Here is a 17,526-nt window from a genome sequence, read left to right on the forward strand (position 1 = left end):
GGTTAAGAACCACTAGAAACAGCTTATCAATCAGGAATAGCTTGTTACACAATAACTCTACAGCAAGGAGCTTCGGATGCAGTTCGGCAGAATCTGTACATGTTAGTGCTAGGATGAAATGTGGCAGAAATTTCCACAGCATACACCTAGTGAGAAGGCAGTCTCGTTGAAGGTCACCGATGCGCAGAACTCTGTGAGGTGACATTAAACACTTTTTTCCATGCACATTTGTCTTTGACAATGCACACTGTGAGAATGAAAAATCACAAGTGAACAGTGCTCGATCGATTAGCACGGTCATTCACGGCAGTCGGCACAGACGCATTTTCCGATGGTGATCTACAGCCTCGTGCCTCCTGCGGGTCCACAATGCCGGGGACAGGTTCATCTGATGCACTGTGGTCATTACGACTGTGTAGATGCATCAGCTCCCACTGATTCATCTCAACAAGCTCCTGCCATCACAGGCTCCAGATTCTAATCAAACCATAAATAACCCAGAGACCAGCCTTGGGCATCTCCCTTTGCAACATTACTGAAAACGGATACTGGTCAGAGGATCAGGAATGCTGTCCAGCAGTGTGGATTGGAGAGTAGCTCTGTGCACTTTTGCAAAATAACAACAAAACAAACCAGGAAATCTCAAAGTGCCCTAGCTATTTCTTGTAATTTACTGGTTCACTCTGTCTGTAGCTAGGAAGATGCTGTGCTGCTCTTGGGCTCTCTCAATCAGCTTCCGTCTCTTCTTCTTGTTTCTCTTCTCTTTTGCCTTCGGTGTTCTCTTCCCTAAGATATATAAAGAAAGGGTAAAAATTAGACGATGTCAGAAAAGTCTCTTTCTAAAAAGAAACAAACAAAAGAACCGAGCCATTAAGGACTTTGTATAAAGCCCATCTGGAAAACATCACCTATGGAAAATTGTTCACATTAATTCTGATGAAATAATAATAATTTTCTAGATTGGATACGTCTAGAACAGAGACAGATCTTCTTGTTACAGACAGCTGGCATATTTAAGAACTTCCCAGAGGCCAGGTCGGTCTTTCAAATATCCTGGCACAAAAAAAAAAAATTATTAATGTTCTCCCCCTTTTAACAATGCTACCTTTTATAAGGCATCTCAGCATCTTTTTGCTGCTCCACGTGTCTGTAGGTCAAAAGAAAAATAGTTTCTCTCTATAGTAAATATTCCAGAAGTTTCAAACTCCCTTCTTCAGAAGTATGGGGTCTTCTATTTCCTTACTGTGCTTTAGCCACTAGAAAGCCTGGGTCACAAATAAATACTTGAGAGTTTCATCCATCGTGGATTATTGCATACAATTTCTCCTCTGCTATCTTCTGTTTCTGGTCTATTTGTCACTTCAGAAGGAATTGACACTTTTCACATACATGTATAATAAGGTTATAAAAAAGGGGAACAAGAAACAGGAGGTACTTGGGTTTGGTCATTTTATGTTACAAACATACAGACACATGACAAGTGTGAAAGAAAGGGGGCTTCAGAAATGTCTTATTTTATAAAATCACCACTGCACACCCTCAACACAGAAACTCTATTCTAGAAAAAATTCTGATTATCAACCGTCCTCTCTACCTTCTGTGCTCCCAACTTCACACACAATACATGTTCTACCCCTGTAGGGTTCAGGCATCAGATACCAAAGCAATCAGCATAGAAGAGAAAACATGAATCTGACCATCCAATGGATGCACTTCCGTCTTCTTATACATATGAAATTCAGTTCCCTAGCCCTTTGCATTACAACCTCAAAATGAAGAAGGTAACAATTAAAAACAACAACAAAAACAAAACAAAAAAAAAAAAAAAAAAAAAAAAACAAGATGCAGCTGGAGAGATAGCTCACTGGTTAGGAGAACTTACTGCCCTTGTAGAAGACCTAAGTTCTGTTCCCATGGTGGTTCAAAACCATCCGAACATAACTCAAGATCCAAGGGGCCTGAGGTTCTTCTGGCCTGCACAGGCACCATGGAATAATATCATATATATGTATATGTATACGTATATGTATATGTATACATATATATACATACAAGAAAAACACTCATACTCACAAAATAAATCTTTAAAATTTAAAATAAGCAGGAGATAAAGATATATATATATATATATATATATATATATATATATATATATATATATATATATCTTTTAGAAAACCAAAGTAATGACTCCAGTTTCCTAAGTTAAAGGAAGTATTTCCTATTCGTTCACTTTCTCATTAGATGGTCACTCTCAGGACTGAGGAAAGGAAATAGTCTTATGTCTCAATGCCACAGCAAAGTGACAGGAATATAGTCAACATTTAACAAATAGTGCCCAAGTAAAAACCAGTATCACACAGAAAACAATGAAACCTATTTTAATAGACTCTACATTAAAATAATGAGGACATGAGCGCAGCCCCGTATTAAGTAATAGAGGTCCTTGAAGTTAACTTCTGGTTCTCATTACAATTTGGCATTAAATGTTATAATGGCATTTTGCCATCTTTAAACATAGTTAAGCCTACCCAATGAAACCCTAGTCCAAGGCATCATTAATCCAAACAGCTGTGAAGTTATAACTATGAAGGTCTATTATCTCAAATGATGACACGCATGAGGAGCACAAAGAAGAACTTAAGAGAAAGCAGCATGTTTAAAGAGAAGTGTCGAGTACAAAGTTTTACAAAGATTTCTCAGTTCTACATGTTCCCTAAGCAAATATCAAGTTCGCTACAATCATTGCTGACAATAGTTTTAAATTCATTCGGTTTACAAGGAGAACGGGGGGGGGGGGGGCACACGATTCTCCCTGGCCAGGGGAAAAAGAAAAGACATCAATGGTGGACCGTGGTGAGAGTGGGGGATGGTAACAGGAAAGATCAGGTTGGGGAAGGACAAGACAGTGTACAGAGAGGAAACAACTGGAACTGGTTGGGGGGCATCTTGGGCATTCCTACAACAATGGAAACTCCCAGGAATCTATAAAGATGACCCCAGCTAAACCTCCTAACAATGGAGCATATAAAGCATGAACTGGATATATCCTGTAATCAAGCAAGGCTTCCAGTGTGGGGACTGGGACACCAACTCAGTCACCAACTATTAGCTAGCCATTATATATATATATATATATAAAACGCTTCCTAATAATATTCTGTTATACTCGTAGACATATACTCGTAGCATAACTGTCGTCAGAGAGGATTCATCCAGCAACTGGTGGAAACAGATTCAGAGACCCACAGCCAAACATTAGGCAGAGCTCAGGGATCCTGCCGAAGTGGCAAAGGAAGAATTTTAGGAGTCAGAGGGGTCAAGTACACCCCAAGAACACCTACACATTCAACTAATCTGAGCCCATTGGGGGCTCACAGAGACTGAACCAGCAATCAGGGTGTCTGTATGGGCCTGCCTTAATATGTAATATGTAATCATTTACATGTTGTAATGCTTATTGCGTAGCTTGGTCTTCTTACAGGACTCCTTTGTCTGCTTTTGAAACCTTTTCTATCCCACGGTGTTGTCTCATCCAGCCTTAGCATGAGGAGAAGAGGCTAGTCTTATTGCAACTTGATACGCCATACTAGTTTTCTATCCATGGGAGGCCTTCTCTTTTCTGAAGAGCAACAGAGGTGGTATGTATGGGGGAGGGGTGCAGGAGAACTGGGCGTAGAGGAGAGAGAGGAGCTGTGGTCAGAATATGTGTACAGAAAATACTGAACACATCAAATATTCATTAGGTTTGTCATTCCTGTATCTAAATCTTGGCGTTTCTCTTGGAAGTAAATTGAAATTAAGTGAATGGAAAACAAAGCTAACATGGCTTGCCTAAACTTGTTCTACTAGACTGAAAAATGTCAGAGAGAACTCCTGGCATTCAAAACTTCAAAATCAAATGCAAAATTTCAGAATGATTCAAAACAAAAATCAAAATTCATGTGGAAAAGGTCACTAATATAAAATTAACTAGATAGGGCTGGAGAGTTGGCACTTCGGTTAAAAGAACCTGCTACTAATGCAGAGGACCTGGGTTCAGTTCCCATGGTGGTAAATAACCCTCCATGGCTTGAGTTCCAAGATATCTGAGTTTGAGCTATGAATGCTTGTGAGCCATTATGGGAAATGAATCATATTTTCACTAAACCCTAACCTAAGCATACTGACTCAGACTTTTAAGGCAGTTAATTTTCTGTCAGTTATCTAATAATCATTCCAACAAAATCAGCAGCATCTGAGGGTCTTTGGCTTTGTAATAGGACAGTGATATTTACTTGAAACACTTGGTATTGTGGGCTTATTCAGTGATGCTTCTGAAAACTATGAAATCTTCTTTCAACTAAAGGTTTTTTTTTTTTTTTTTTTTTTTTTTTTTTTTTTTTGATGACAAGTTCTAACCAAACAATGATTTGGGGACCCAATGACCCAATGATAACTGTGTTTTCCCTCTGCAAACTATTGAGTGCAAATTCTTTGCCATTGTTTGGTTGGTTGGTTTTGTTTTGGGCCAGTACCATTTCTGGTATTAAATATATTTCAAATACCAAAGAATTAAGATAGCAAGCCAAAATCTGACCACAAACAGGAGTAAATTATGTGAAAATATTTTGTGGCCCACAGTAGATTGTACTGGTTTAATGTTCAGCTTAAAATAATAAAACAATATTAAAAAAGAAAGTGTAGAAAGGATTCTACATATATTTTCTTCCAAATTTCAGACATTAGACAATTAGGTTAATACCAAGAAATATATCTGACCTTGCTCTTATCTATTTGATACTCTTTATTGGACATAAATATGCTAGGTTTTGTTCCCACTTAATTTTTTAAAATATGCCTAGATATATTCATGTATCTACATGGGGACTGGATATTAAAAGTTGGAGAATTATTTCTGGACTTTGTATTACTGCACATTCTCAACATATTACACACATTTGAAGGCATGAATACTTGTTACTCTAAGAGAAATCTAACAGATTTAACTTTGACTCTTTAGTTCAAAAGGGAAGACTCAGAATTTTACTTCACAAGACAAGGTTTGGGTTTGTAAGTTTGGCATCCCCCACAGAATACAACTCTACTAACAAATTCTACAAATTGCTATCCCAAGTGCTTTGAGAACACATGAGCCATTACTACAGCCTGAACAGTGCGACCTACAACATCTATGCAAGATGGTGACTCATCTATGTCACGGTCTTTAAGGAAATTAATGTGAATCGAGAGAAGAGCTATGTCCATGACAATCTTGATACTGTGATTGACATAAATGGTAAGACATTTTGAGTCATCGCCTACATCTCGTCACTACTAACCAAAAGGTGATGACGTATTATATGAAAACATAATGTTGCTAAGATAAAAGGAAGATACAGTTTTCAAAAGAAAAAAACTAGAAAGGTTATTATCAAAGGCACATGGTGAAGCAACACAATCTTGTTGACTTACACACATGTGGAAATGGTTCAAAAGCATATCCTATCCGTTCTTGTACAGTGAAAAGTGGAAGAACGATTATGAAAATACTTCTAAGACTCATCTGTAGATTGCTGCTGTTGCATTCACAATACAGTACATTGTTTTTAAACAAAATAGCAGGAGGACTCACACATTACATGAAAATCTGAAAACAATGAAATCTGCTAAATTCACTCTTTTATTTTCTTTTCACAAACTTTCAAATCCTACAGATTTGTTTTCATTAGACGTCAGAGAAAATTTTTGTGTCGTTGCAGTAATGGCTCTTAAAATTCCATCAGTATGGCCTACAGGGTATCTAGGGTCTCCACGGTGCCTACTGTTTGCCCTAAGGAACACTTTCCAAGAGTAAAGGTAACAGGGGTAAACTAAAGGCAAAACCCAGTAGCTGTGATTATAAAACAGAAAAGCTTCATTTGATTCATATATTCCTGTACAGATAGATGGAAATGAGAAAAACCACATAGGACAACTAGAAAACTTTAGAATTAAGTATAATTTCTGTTGTAGCCACAACCATAACAAAATAACCCACTATGTCCAAGATGTGAATTTTGTGCTTTATGCAATTTTACAATTCTGTGAATTTATGACATCTTTCAGGCAGCTAACACTGAAGGATGTTGGGTCACTTTAATAAATGTCCTATCAAATTCTGCCGTATCTCAGAAGGCAATCTGGATGGAGAACAAGAAAAGTCCAAAGTCCAAGGGGTCTGGGTTGCAGACAATGAATGTCAACTTGGTGATTTCTTGTTCTCATACAGGCACACTGAGTTTACCAAAGAATGATTAGGAAAAGAAATTTATTTTTTTAAAAGAGCAATGACTGGTTCTGGGAGGAAAAAAAATGCCAGTTCCCTTTAAAAATACTTTAAGTGTCCATATAAAAATATACAGAAGACGTAAATACAATTCATAAAGAAAATTTAAAAGTTAGTAAATATATGTAACAATTAAAATGCCAATAAAATCAAGCGTTGATGCAGGACTCTTATGAGTGAGAATCCCTAACCGCATTAGGAATATTAGCAGGCACTGGACACAACAAAAAAATGTAACACTGACACAGAAATTTAATGAAGTCATCTGGCAATATTCATAACTTTCGACTGAGGCTTAGGAATCTATGTAGGAAAATAATATAAACTTTCCGCATGGAGATGTTTTCTGTGTTAGTGACAGAGCAGTGAATTATCTACATGTCCTGGTACAATTTTTCATGACCTCTTATTTTTATGACCACTGGAGCAATAAAATACCCTTGCAACAGGACTGGTGTACTTTATATTGTGAGGCTCTAGCAACTAAATCCATGTTGAGAGTACTACTATTACATGGTCCTAATAATTATCATTAAAGGGTCTAGAAAAATTCTTTAACATAAAAATTTTCTTATAATCGTAAGGCAATTCACTCATATAGTGGTCACACATATTTGGATGTAAAGTATATATGGTTAGGAATAACTGACCTAAACACTTCAGACATTGAAAATGAATCTTAATTAAAAAGACGCTAGTTTTATTGTTGTTTTGTCTAGAAAGATATGTTGAAGGGACAAATATAATAAGCAAGCTTGGACCTACCACAGTCTGTTGTAAGAGTTCATTGTAACTATTTTAAATGGCAAGTGAATTGTCTTTATTGCATGTATATAATGTTCTAACATATTTTCGCCTGGTAAAATGACTAAATCAATTTAATGCATTACCTCACATACTTATCCATAGCAGGAATACCTAAAGTCTCTCTGGAACTTTCCTTCATATTCTCATTTACATGGGCTTGGGAGGCAGGGGCAGGGGGAGGTGAAGAGTAAATATGAATGCTAACATTCATTGTGATTTTCAAGATGATCAGTGTGTTAAAAATTAACAAGCCATCTATTAAGACTTTACTTGACAAACCGATTTCAACAGCTAGACCAAAAAACTTCCAAGTAATAACTTAGTCACTTCAAAATTTACAAAAGAGCATATGGTTTTAAAACTTGTACAATGTACAGTGGGGGGAAAAGCCCTTCAATAAATGGCGCTGGTCTAACTGACAGTCTATATGTAGGAGAATGAAACAGATCTGTATTTCTAATCCTGCACAAAGATCAAGTCCAAGTGGACCAAGGACCTCAACATAAAACCGGATACACTGAATCTAATAGAAGAAAAGGTGGGAAGGATTCACGAACTCATTGGCAAGGGGGAAGGAAATGATCACAGGAGGCAGAGGGAAGGAGGAACCTGGGTGGGCAAGTGGGGGCAGAATCAGGTATGGGGGGAGCAGAAGAGAAGCCCAGAGGGCCAGGAGAATGGAGATTAGCAGCATGGAGGGTGATGGAAGGTGAGGGGACCCCGTAGAAAGCACCAGAAACCAGGAAGTCAGAGACTCTAAGGACTCAACAGGTATGAGCTTGGTCAGAATGCCCAACACTGGGAGAGGGAACTCAAAGAGGCCACCTCCAAGAGACAGACAGGGCCTCAAGTGGAGAGGCAGAGTTACTGACTCACAGTCAAAATTTCTGGCCCAGAACTGTTCCTGTCTAAAAGATCTGCATGAAGAAAAAAAGGTGAGACTGAAGAAAGGGCAGCCCCATGACAAGCCCAATTTGAGATCCATCTCACGGGGGTGATGGGGTGGGGACTAAGACCTGACACTATGATGGGCTTAAAAACAGGAGACTGGCATGGCTGTCCTCTGAGAGTCCCTACCAGCAGCTGACTGAGACAGAAGCAGATACTTACACCCATCATTGGACTGAAGTCGGGGACCCACAGGGTTGGATTAGGGGAAGCATTGAAGAACTGAAGGGGAGAGCAGCCTCATAGCAGCCTCAGCTTATCCAGACCTCAGGGAGCTCCCAGAGACTAAGCCACTAACCAGGACCATACAGGGGCACATTTGAGGCCCTTGCACCATACAGCAGAGTTCTACCTGGTCAGGCCTCAGTGGGAGAAGATATGACAAGAACTTTCCCCTAACGAATAAAGATTTCAGGGGGACCAATCACTGGGCGAGGAGTAGACAGGACTTCCGGGCAGAGAGGAAGAGGGGAGGCAGGGAAAGGAGACTGGGTTTTGGATGGAAAAGAGGATAGAGACAAAATGTAGGTAGGGAAGGCCCCGGTTCAGGTGGCAGATCTGAATGGCTGGTGAATTAGAGTGGTAGTTGTTATGCCCAGCAATTGTTGTTACCCGTTGGTTGTAAATTAAGATTTTTGTGGAGTTTTCCTTCACGCAGCAACTCAACTGAGTTCAAGAGAAAGGTATGGATGCTGGATGCACCAAGCCCACCATGAAATTGGGATGTGTGGGGCTGGCGTGGCAGCAACCCACCACGAGAATGTAGCGACTTGGGTGGAGAGGTTTTGAGAGCTCTGGGCCAGAGCGTCTGCCAAGATGTAAACACCCCACTGGTGCCATGGCCAGCCTGCACCTCTAGCGTGAGATGGTGCATCTTACTATTATTAACATTTACCACTTCAAGAAGATGCCCTTAAACCTTGAGACTTGAGGCCCCAGAGAAGGGAAAGGTCTAGTGGAGGAGAGAGCACCTTCTTCATAGCAAGGGGAGGAAGAATGGGAGGAGGAAATGGGGGAAGGGGTGCCTGGGGTGTAGATAAATAAAATAATAAAAACCAACGTGTACATGTAACAATAACAAACATCAGGCATGAACTTGAGAGGAAGTGAAGGGTGTCACAGGACTGGTTATAGGGAGATTGGAGGAAGGAAAAGGGAGAAACTAATGCAATTATATTTTAATTTTCAAGCACCAAAAAGAAAAGACCACAGCACCCCATAGTTAAACAGTAAGTATATAAAATAAAAAGCATACAGAGATCTGCAAGAGGAGGAAAAAACACATTATCACATGCAGGGAAACCCTATCAGAACAGCAGCTGGTTTCTCAGTGTAAACTTAGGAAGCCCCAGGATTGCAAAGCAGTGCATTTCAAGTTCCTAAAAGGCCATGATGACCAATCTAAACTAATACCCAGCAAAACTATCTGCCATCGTTGGAGAAAGAAAAACTTTTCATGAGATTAAAAGCATTGAGAAGAAAGAAGATGAAGAGGAGGAAGAAGAGGAGGGAAGGAGGAGGAGAAGTAGGAGTAATAATAATATTTAATAATAATAATAATAATAATAATAATAATAATAATAATAATAATGGAACTAGAAAACTCAACAAAAGCTCCAGGTCATATTGAAAATAGTCTAAGACGATTATATAGTTCTAAGTATCTATGTTAAAAATCAGAAAAAGCACAAACAAATGAGTTAGTGGAGAAACTTAAAATTTGGAAAAATAAGAACAAGCCAAATCCAAACCCAGATGACAGCAAGAAATAATAAAAATCAGAGCAGAAACCAATTAAATACAAACAAAGAAAAATACAAAGAGTCAACAAATCTTGAAGCTGTTCCTTTGAAAACATGATCAATATTGATGGGCAGTTGTCCAGCTATCTAAAGGAAAGAGAGGACTCAAATTAAGAAAATCATAAATGAAGAGGGAAACATCACAACAAACCCAAAGAAATTCAGAATATTATAAGAGAATTCCTTAAAAATCTGTACTTCATTAAGTTGGAAAAGACATGGATAAATTTATAGATGCCGTCAAACTGCTGAAATTAAATCAAGAAGAAAACAACATTCTAAACAAACCTATAGCAAATGAGGAGACTAAAATAGTAATACAAATCTTTTCTATGAATTAAGTCCAAGGCCAGATGGCTTCACAGCAGAACTCTACTAGACTTTCAAGAGAATACACAGCCCGTCCTTCTTAAATTATTCAAAGACAGAAACAGGAGGAGCAGTTCTAAACACTTTATATGAAGCCAGTCTTACTCTAACGTGAAAGCCAGGTAAAAACACAGCACAAAAGGAAGCTACAGGCCAAATTCACTGATGAAGATAGATTTAAAAAAACTCTCAATAAAATAATTCTAACAAAATGCAGATATATACAAAAATAGAGTATCCACCATAACCAAATTGGATTTATTCTTGACATGCAGAAGTGGCTTTATATACTCAAATCAATACATGTAATAAACTACCCACATGGATTTAAATACAAAAGACACAAGACCAGATCCATAATTGAAAAGATAAAGCCATTGATAACATAGAACTTGCATTCATGATAAAAGACCCAGAGAATGTAGAATTAGAGGAAACATACCACAACATAATAAAGGCTGCATCTGAGGAACCCACAGTTAACAGCACCCTCAATGGGGAAAACAAAAGAAAACAGTACTAATAGCAAAACTAGAGGTAATCACACAGCAGTCAGGAGTGAGACAGTCCATGACCTGACTCCTTTTCAACATCATGCTTGAAGTACTTGCTGGAGCAATAAGGCAAGAGAAGAAAATTAAAGGAAACCAAATAGGAAAAGAAGTCAAACTGTCCCTCTTTGCAAATGACATAATATTATACACTGGAAATCGCAGAAATTCTAGTAGAAAACTTCGAGACACTATCAACAAACTAAAAAACATAGCAGGATATGGAGTTGAATCGCATCAATCAATAGCACGAGCCATCAGCAGACAGAGATAAGGAGATCATGGCTGTACTTCTATACACAATAGCCTCAGAGAAAATAAACTATCTAAGAATAAACCTAACCAAGGAAGTGAAGGGACTTGAGAAAGAAGCCATCAAACCTTGGAAGAAAAAGATAGTGAGAGACATTAGAAGATAAAATATCCTGAGCTCTTGGGTTGGTCAAATTAGTATTGTGAAATTGACCATTTCATTAAAAGCCAGACTCAAAGCAATTTAAAAAATCCTCATCTCATTCTTCCCAGAAATAAGAACAACTGTCCTGAAATGTAATGGATACACATATAATGCTAGTGGGGTCACTATCCCCTTAACTCAAGATAGATTGCAGAGACACAATAATTAAACACAGTGTGTTACAGGAACAAAACCAGACCTGGACACTTTGTAGAACAATGAACAAAATCAAAGTCCCAAATATGAGTACACATAACTTTAGGCATTTAATATTTGACGAGGATGTCAAAGCCACACTCTGAAGAAAAGAAGACATCTTCAACAAACGGAGCTGGGAAAACTGGAGGTACACGAGGTACAGATACAGGTGAATCTCAGAAGAGGAAGAGGAGGAGGAGAAAAACAATGGTGACCAAGAAGTAGCTCAAAGATGAAGTCTCATTTTACTGCAGCAAGCACGGCACAGATAACAAAAGAGCCAACAACAGATGCTGGAGGGATGTGGGGGAAAGGAAATCCTTATCCCATTTCCCAGCTATGACACCTACAAAGCACAATGACCAGTGTGGCATAACCCTGAGGGTTCATACAGTAGTGGGAGAAATAGTCTTCCCCAGAGAAAAGTACACGGCTGGTTATATAATACCAGAGTCAGCCCTGAAAATAATACATATGAATAGCATCATATGGACCACGTAAGTTATACATAAATGTGTGTGTGTGTGTGAGAGAGAGAGAGAGAGAGAGAGAGAGAGAGAGAGAGAGAGAGAGAGAGAGAGAGAGAGAGAGCGCAAGGAGAATTATATGGGTGGGATGTAGAGGAAGAAAAGAGAAGGAGAAAATGATGTAATCACATTCCAATCACATTCCAAAGAGAAATGGGAATGAAATGACTAAAATTCACTGTATATGAACATGAAACTGTCAGAGTAAAAATAGGGGGAAGTCCAGTTCTAAATAAGTGAAAAATATTAATTAAAAACTCTGCACACAGACCTCGTGTAATGTTCCAGTTCCTCCTCTTCTTGCACTGTAAATGGCAGAGCAGGTCAGTGACTCCAGATCAAACATAAGAGCTGAAATGGGGCCTCTCTATGCGTACAAACATGGAGCATTATTCAGAATACCAGAATCCAGAAAGCTGACTGCCCATGTATGCCGAGTGGCTTCATTAAGCCATTAGGCCTGAAGTGTGTTCAGTGTGTCAGTCTGTCTGTCCAGGTTGTGCTATGTGTGTGTTCTTTGCGACCAGTTCTTACAGAATATAGATAGTATAAAACGTCCCATTACCCATTTGTCTTGCCTTAAAGATCTTGCTTTGCATTCAAAATGGTAGAAAGGGAAAACAATCTAATCTAAGAAGCACTCACACCCACGTGAACTCTTATACTACCACTAAAGTTTTTTGTATATGGTATTCCGAATGCCCCTGCTTTTACAGCCGTAAAAAGTCACCCATTGGCTGTGTGATATGACTTGTATAGGAACACCTAGATAGTCCCAAGCCTTTATCAATGCACCTGAAGCAATGGGGTTGACATCAAAGTGACGGGGTTAAAATGGGGCTTGATTCCCTATAACAGTTTTCACCCCGGATAGGTTACGTCCACAGACATAGCTCACAGAGGGGAGGAAATGTTTGAAGATGTGAATCTCTTCAGTTAATCATAGGAAAGAATAAGCAGGGAGAAATGGCTAAAAATTCTTCCCATAAATACTTTGTTTCATGGCAAAGGACAAAATTTCTGGGTGGGGGAAATCTAAAATAAATCTTGTTCTGTTTATACCGTGGGGTTAATAAATAATATGATATGATATGATATGATATGATATGATATAATAACTTCCACCACCAGGGGGCAGTAATTCACTTTTACTGTGAGACTACTAGTGAAGCATTTGGTGTTTGTTTAGTTGGTTGGTTGTTGTTGTTTAAATTGTTCAGGGAAACTGTACAGTTTTTATTTCTTATATTAATTTAAACCTCATTTTAAGGCTTACTTTTTCCCACAGATAAGTTCTATAGAGGATTAAACAGTAACAAACCTGAATGCAGCACAAGGGAAAATATAATTGCCCTCCTGCCAAAAAGATGTCTGTGGGCAAAAGACCCGTGAAGATGGTGCTACTCTTTAGCCATTTAGCAGAAAACCACTACAGATGTCAAACGTTAGTAGGACCTTTCCTTATGGGGAAGTGAACACATACTATATAAATCAGTCTTCTTGCTTTCATCTCTAGTTTACAAGAACACTTAAAACTAACCATGGTCTTCAGCAGCCTCTCTTTCACACACTGAGGACAGGCTGAATGTCGAGAACCAAAGCTGCCCATTTCTGAGGAGTTCAGACAGAACACTCCGAGCGAGTTGATCTCCCACCCACACTGAGTGAGCTCCGGGGCTGCAAGTTAAGAGGCAGCAAGTGACACTTCAAACGTGCTGCTCAAGTTCAGCTCTGCTGGGTGCGTTGGACGCTGAGCAAGTGAAGTGCAAATGTCTAGAACGACCTGTCCAACCTTCCTCTACCTACTGTGTAGCAGGGTCGGCTACAAGGAGGATTTCGGCGGCTCCTACACAGACTTACAGCCTTAAAAAGTCATTATAGACAGATGTAGTTGAGTCATTTGTCAGTGAAGACAAAAAGCATCTTTAGACGACGAATATTCCCCTTAGTGGTTTCTCTGACAGATGTCACCACAGCACAACCATGAAGACCCTTTACTGCTACTGCTTGTTCCGTGGGGTTTGTGTGAGTTCACTCTGATTCGTTGTTCATTCTCTTTACCTTTGGTCAATATTCAGTCTACCAAGTTTCCTGAATACAGTTCAAGACTATAGATCGTATGATTATGACCCATTTTAAGTGCTTGCTAAACAGTGCTAATTCATTGAGCATTCTGGACAGATAGGTACTCAAAACATGTTGCCAAAAACATTATGTAGCAAAACAGACTCAATTTACTCAGAATAATCAAAACTGTCAGAAAGTGTTCAGACTCACTTGGCAATTTTATAACACGTCTGAAAATAATGGCATCAGGATTGTCATAGTTTCATGTTATCCCGTCTACTCTGGTGTTAAAGGAAGCCACACAAAGCTAAAAGTTTACAAATGACACTAACATTTTAAATATATAACAAATAATTTACAATAAAGATGTCACTGAGTCGGAAATTTCCAAGGGGAGATTCCAAGTTGAAGATCCTATAAAGTCAACAAAAGCGATAACCTGTCATTAAACAACAAAAGGCATATAAAAAAAGCAATGACCCATTAAACAACAGTGGACTTTTCTGGATCTTAGCATGCTGTCTTAGGCCTGTGTTGGATGAGAAGCTAAGGTCATGGAACTGAAGCAATTCTATGACAAAAAAAAAAAAAAAAAACAAATAACCTAATTGAAACATGGACAAAGGACTGGGAGAGACACTTCTCAAAGGAAGAACAGCACAACCTGATGGGAAGGAATCTACCCAAAGGAACTGAAATCGTCATGCTGAGGGAGTCTGATGTCATTCCCATACATTCCCACATCATCCACGATATCTAAGATGTGGAAGCAACCCGAGGGCTCATGGATAGATCCATAACTAAAGTAAATGTGACGCACACTGGAAAACTCCATGGCCTTCAGTATAATGGTCTGTTATTAGTCACAGTGTAGACACAACTGGCCAAGATTACAGTAAGCAAAGCAAGCCATTACAGAAAGATAAATAATGCGGTGTGGTTTTGCTTATATAAAACCTAGAAAACTTGCTGGAAATGTCCATGCGATTTCAATCTTATCAAAGAGCTACAGACCACCAAGGAAAGGCGGAGAGGTGGTCCTCCCCAGGAAAAAGCACACCAACGGGCTGTGCGGTGTAAATGGTCAGCCCTGAAAACATATGTGAAAGTAACGTGGTATGGACTGACTGGGTGTATCGGGGGATATATATGTATATCCATATCGTATATGCATGCAATAACAATGAAAGAGGCTGCGAAGTTTAGGGAGAGTGGAGATATAGGTGAGGATTTGGGAGGATGAAGCAAAGAGGGAAGTGTAAACGGTATAAGCACAAGAAGAAAAGAGAAAAATCTAAAAGGAAAATGGAAATCATATCTACATCAAATAATATTTGGCAGAATGAACAAGTAAAGAAATAATTGTGAATCTCCATAAAAATATCTGTATCTAAATAGCTGTATACTTATATCTATATATAGCTATTAACCGCCACTTCCCCAACACACACACACACACACACACAAGGAAACTTTAATGGGGCAGAAAAACAAGACACAAACTATAAGTGTGTACTTGAAACATACAACACTTAGCAAGGTTTTTTAGCCAGAATGCTAATAATAAAATATGGGGTTAGTCAACCAATGTCTCAACAGCTGAACCACACCAAAGCTCGCCCAATCACACTGCTCAGGAGCTGGTCATGAGGCAAAGCAGCCTTGTGCATGGCAGGTGAAATGTCACCACACTGCTGAGTGACTTACACAAACTGAGGACAAAGTTGAATTCTAGCTACTGTGTCTGAGAGGCCTGTTGCCTAGTAACGCACAACCAGATGGAACCACATTGCTTGAAAGATTGTTGAGGCGAGAATGAAGAACACCAGAAATCATTTACCTTAGATTCATGCCCTACTTTAAGTTTCTGTTGGGAAGCATATGTGTGCTTTTTATCATATTACCATACATATTGTTGGCAAGTCTTATAGAGAATATTAGAATAGCAGGGATTCAGGTAGGACAGGATATCAGACATGGCTGCCTACCGCATGCCAGATTTCTACAAGCTTACACACCACTGCTTGACTCAATTGATTGGTTGATGATTGATAGACTGACTGGTATTTTTGATTCTTAGGAGGGTTTATGTGACTCTTCTCAACGCTTCGCCGCACAGTTGGTTCCGGTTTTTCATATATGAGTTCTTCACCCAGTAAACCCAGGACATTTCTCAACTTGCCCATTTTTTATTACTATCCCCCCTTTAATCCCACCATAACCCTCTAGAGTTTGTCTTGGACTTCTAAAACTCCATGTTCCCTAATTCATCCTTTCTATCTATCAGGTCATTTTGTACCTAACAAGTCTGCGTTTAAAAATAACTGCTGGGTGTAGGTTCAATTCCTTACACCTCACTTGACCTTCTTTTATCTTTAAACACACTTCGTCTCAGCACATTCATTTCATTGACTTTTACGTTCTCATTTGGTTTATGAATGTTTTCCCCGAACCCCATTGGGGACAAACATTTTCTTCCAGAAATGAATGTCAGAAGTCTGTTCTTTCCCCAATTCTGAGTTGATTTCACTCTTATTCTTAAATGATGTCACATATGTTTATAGTTGGCTTCTGCCCCTCCACCCCCACCCCCAGTTATCTCATATGTAGAAAGTGAACTGAAGAGATTGCCCTGACTCATCAATCAGGTAAGGATTAAATTCCATTTCCCAACAGGAAACTAGCAGCTCATTAACCCTTTATCCAACCTAACGCTTCATACAAGTGGTTTTCTGTGTGTGACTGACAGAGAAGCAAGCCTCCTGGTTGTCTGCATCTCCAGTACACCAGACAAAAATAAGCTCATCTTTAACCAACAGCTCTTCTTTCTAGGCTCTTAACATCATACACCTGATTACATCACACAAAGGAACCACCCTGTCCAAGATGCAATGGGTTTCCTAGATCTTATGTGTTTTCTGGAAGATGGTAAATGTTTCTAATAGTTTTCATTGTATGTTAAGGCAGCCATGACTCTTTCCCTTGCCCCAACACAACCTAAAAACAAAAAAATAAAAACAAAAACAAAATGAATTTGTTTACAACAGAAATATGATACCTTCTTCTTTCCTTGTAGAAAAAACTTTTACTGATCAATTGTAATCTTGCTAGTGCCCCTCCAGAGACACCCAGTAGCTATTAAGACAGTAACACCAAACTCCAACAAATTTCTAGATATGACTATTTAAAAAAATTTATAGACAGGTAGACAGACACACACATACACACACTCTCTCATACACAAATGCACACTCATTCCCACATAGACCCATGTACACAGTGCACACAGACACAGGCACACACATGGGCTACTCTGCTTCTTTGAGAAGTCCACACCCACACACAAACCAGGTATGTCCTCATTTCTTTTGATAACCTCTCTCTTCCTAACCCTCATACTTAAAAATCTTACTTTTTAATTTAGAGTTACAAATAGTTTAAACATTTCTCCCCTACCCTTTCTCCCTCGAAGCCTCTCCCATATAGCTCTCCT

General features: G+C 39.0%; 1 protein-coding gene across 3 annotated transcripts in view; it reads right to left on the reverse strand.

Annotated features, from left to right (window-relative positions):
* Nucleotides 1-670: 670 nt before the first annotated feature.
* The window catches only part of RSPO2 (R-spondin 2), a gene marked incomplete at both ends in the record, with an annotated part of 142,789 nt that continues 125,933 nt past the window's right edge, over nt 671-17,526 (reverse strand). For all 3 annotated transcript variants that reach the window (XM_080909461.1, XM_080909460.1, XM_080909459.1), the window contains one exon: nt 671-786. In XM_080909461.1, coding sequence (XP_080765587.1) covers nt 671-786 — 116 coding nt within the window. The remainder of the gene's footprint in view (nt 787-17,526) is intronic.

This window comes from Micromys minutus (assembly GCF_963924665.1).
Source record: "Micromys minutus genome assembly, chromosome: 33".
In the NCBI taxonomy this organism is placed as follows: Eukaryota; Metazoa; Chordata; class Mammalia; order Rodentia; family Muridae; genus Micromys; species Micromys minutus.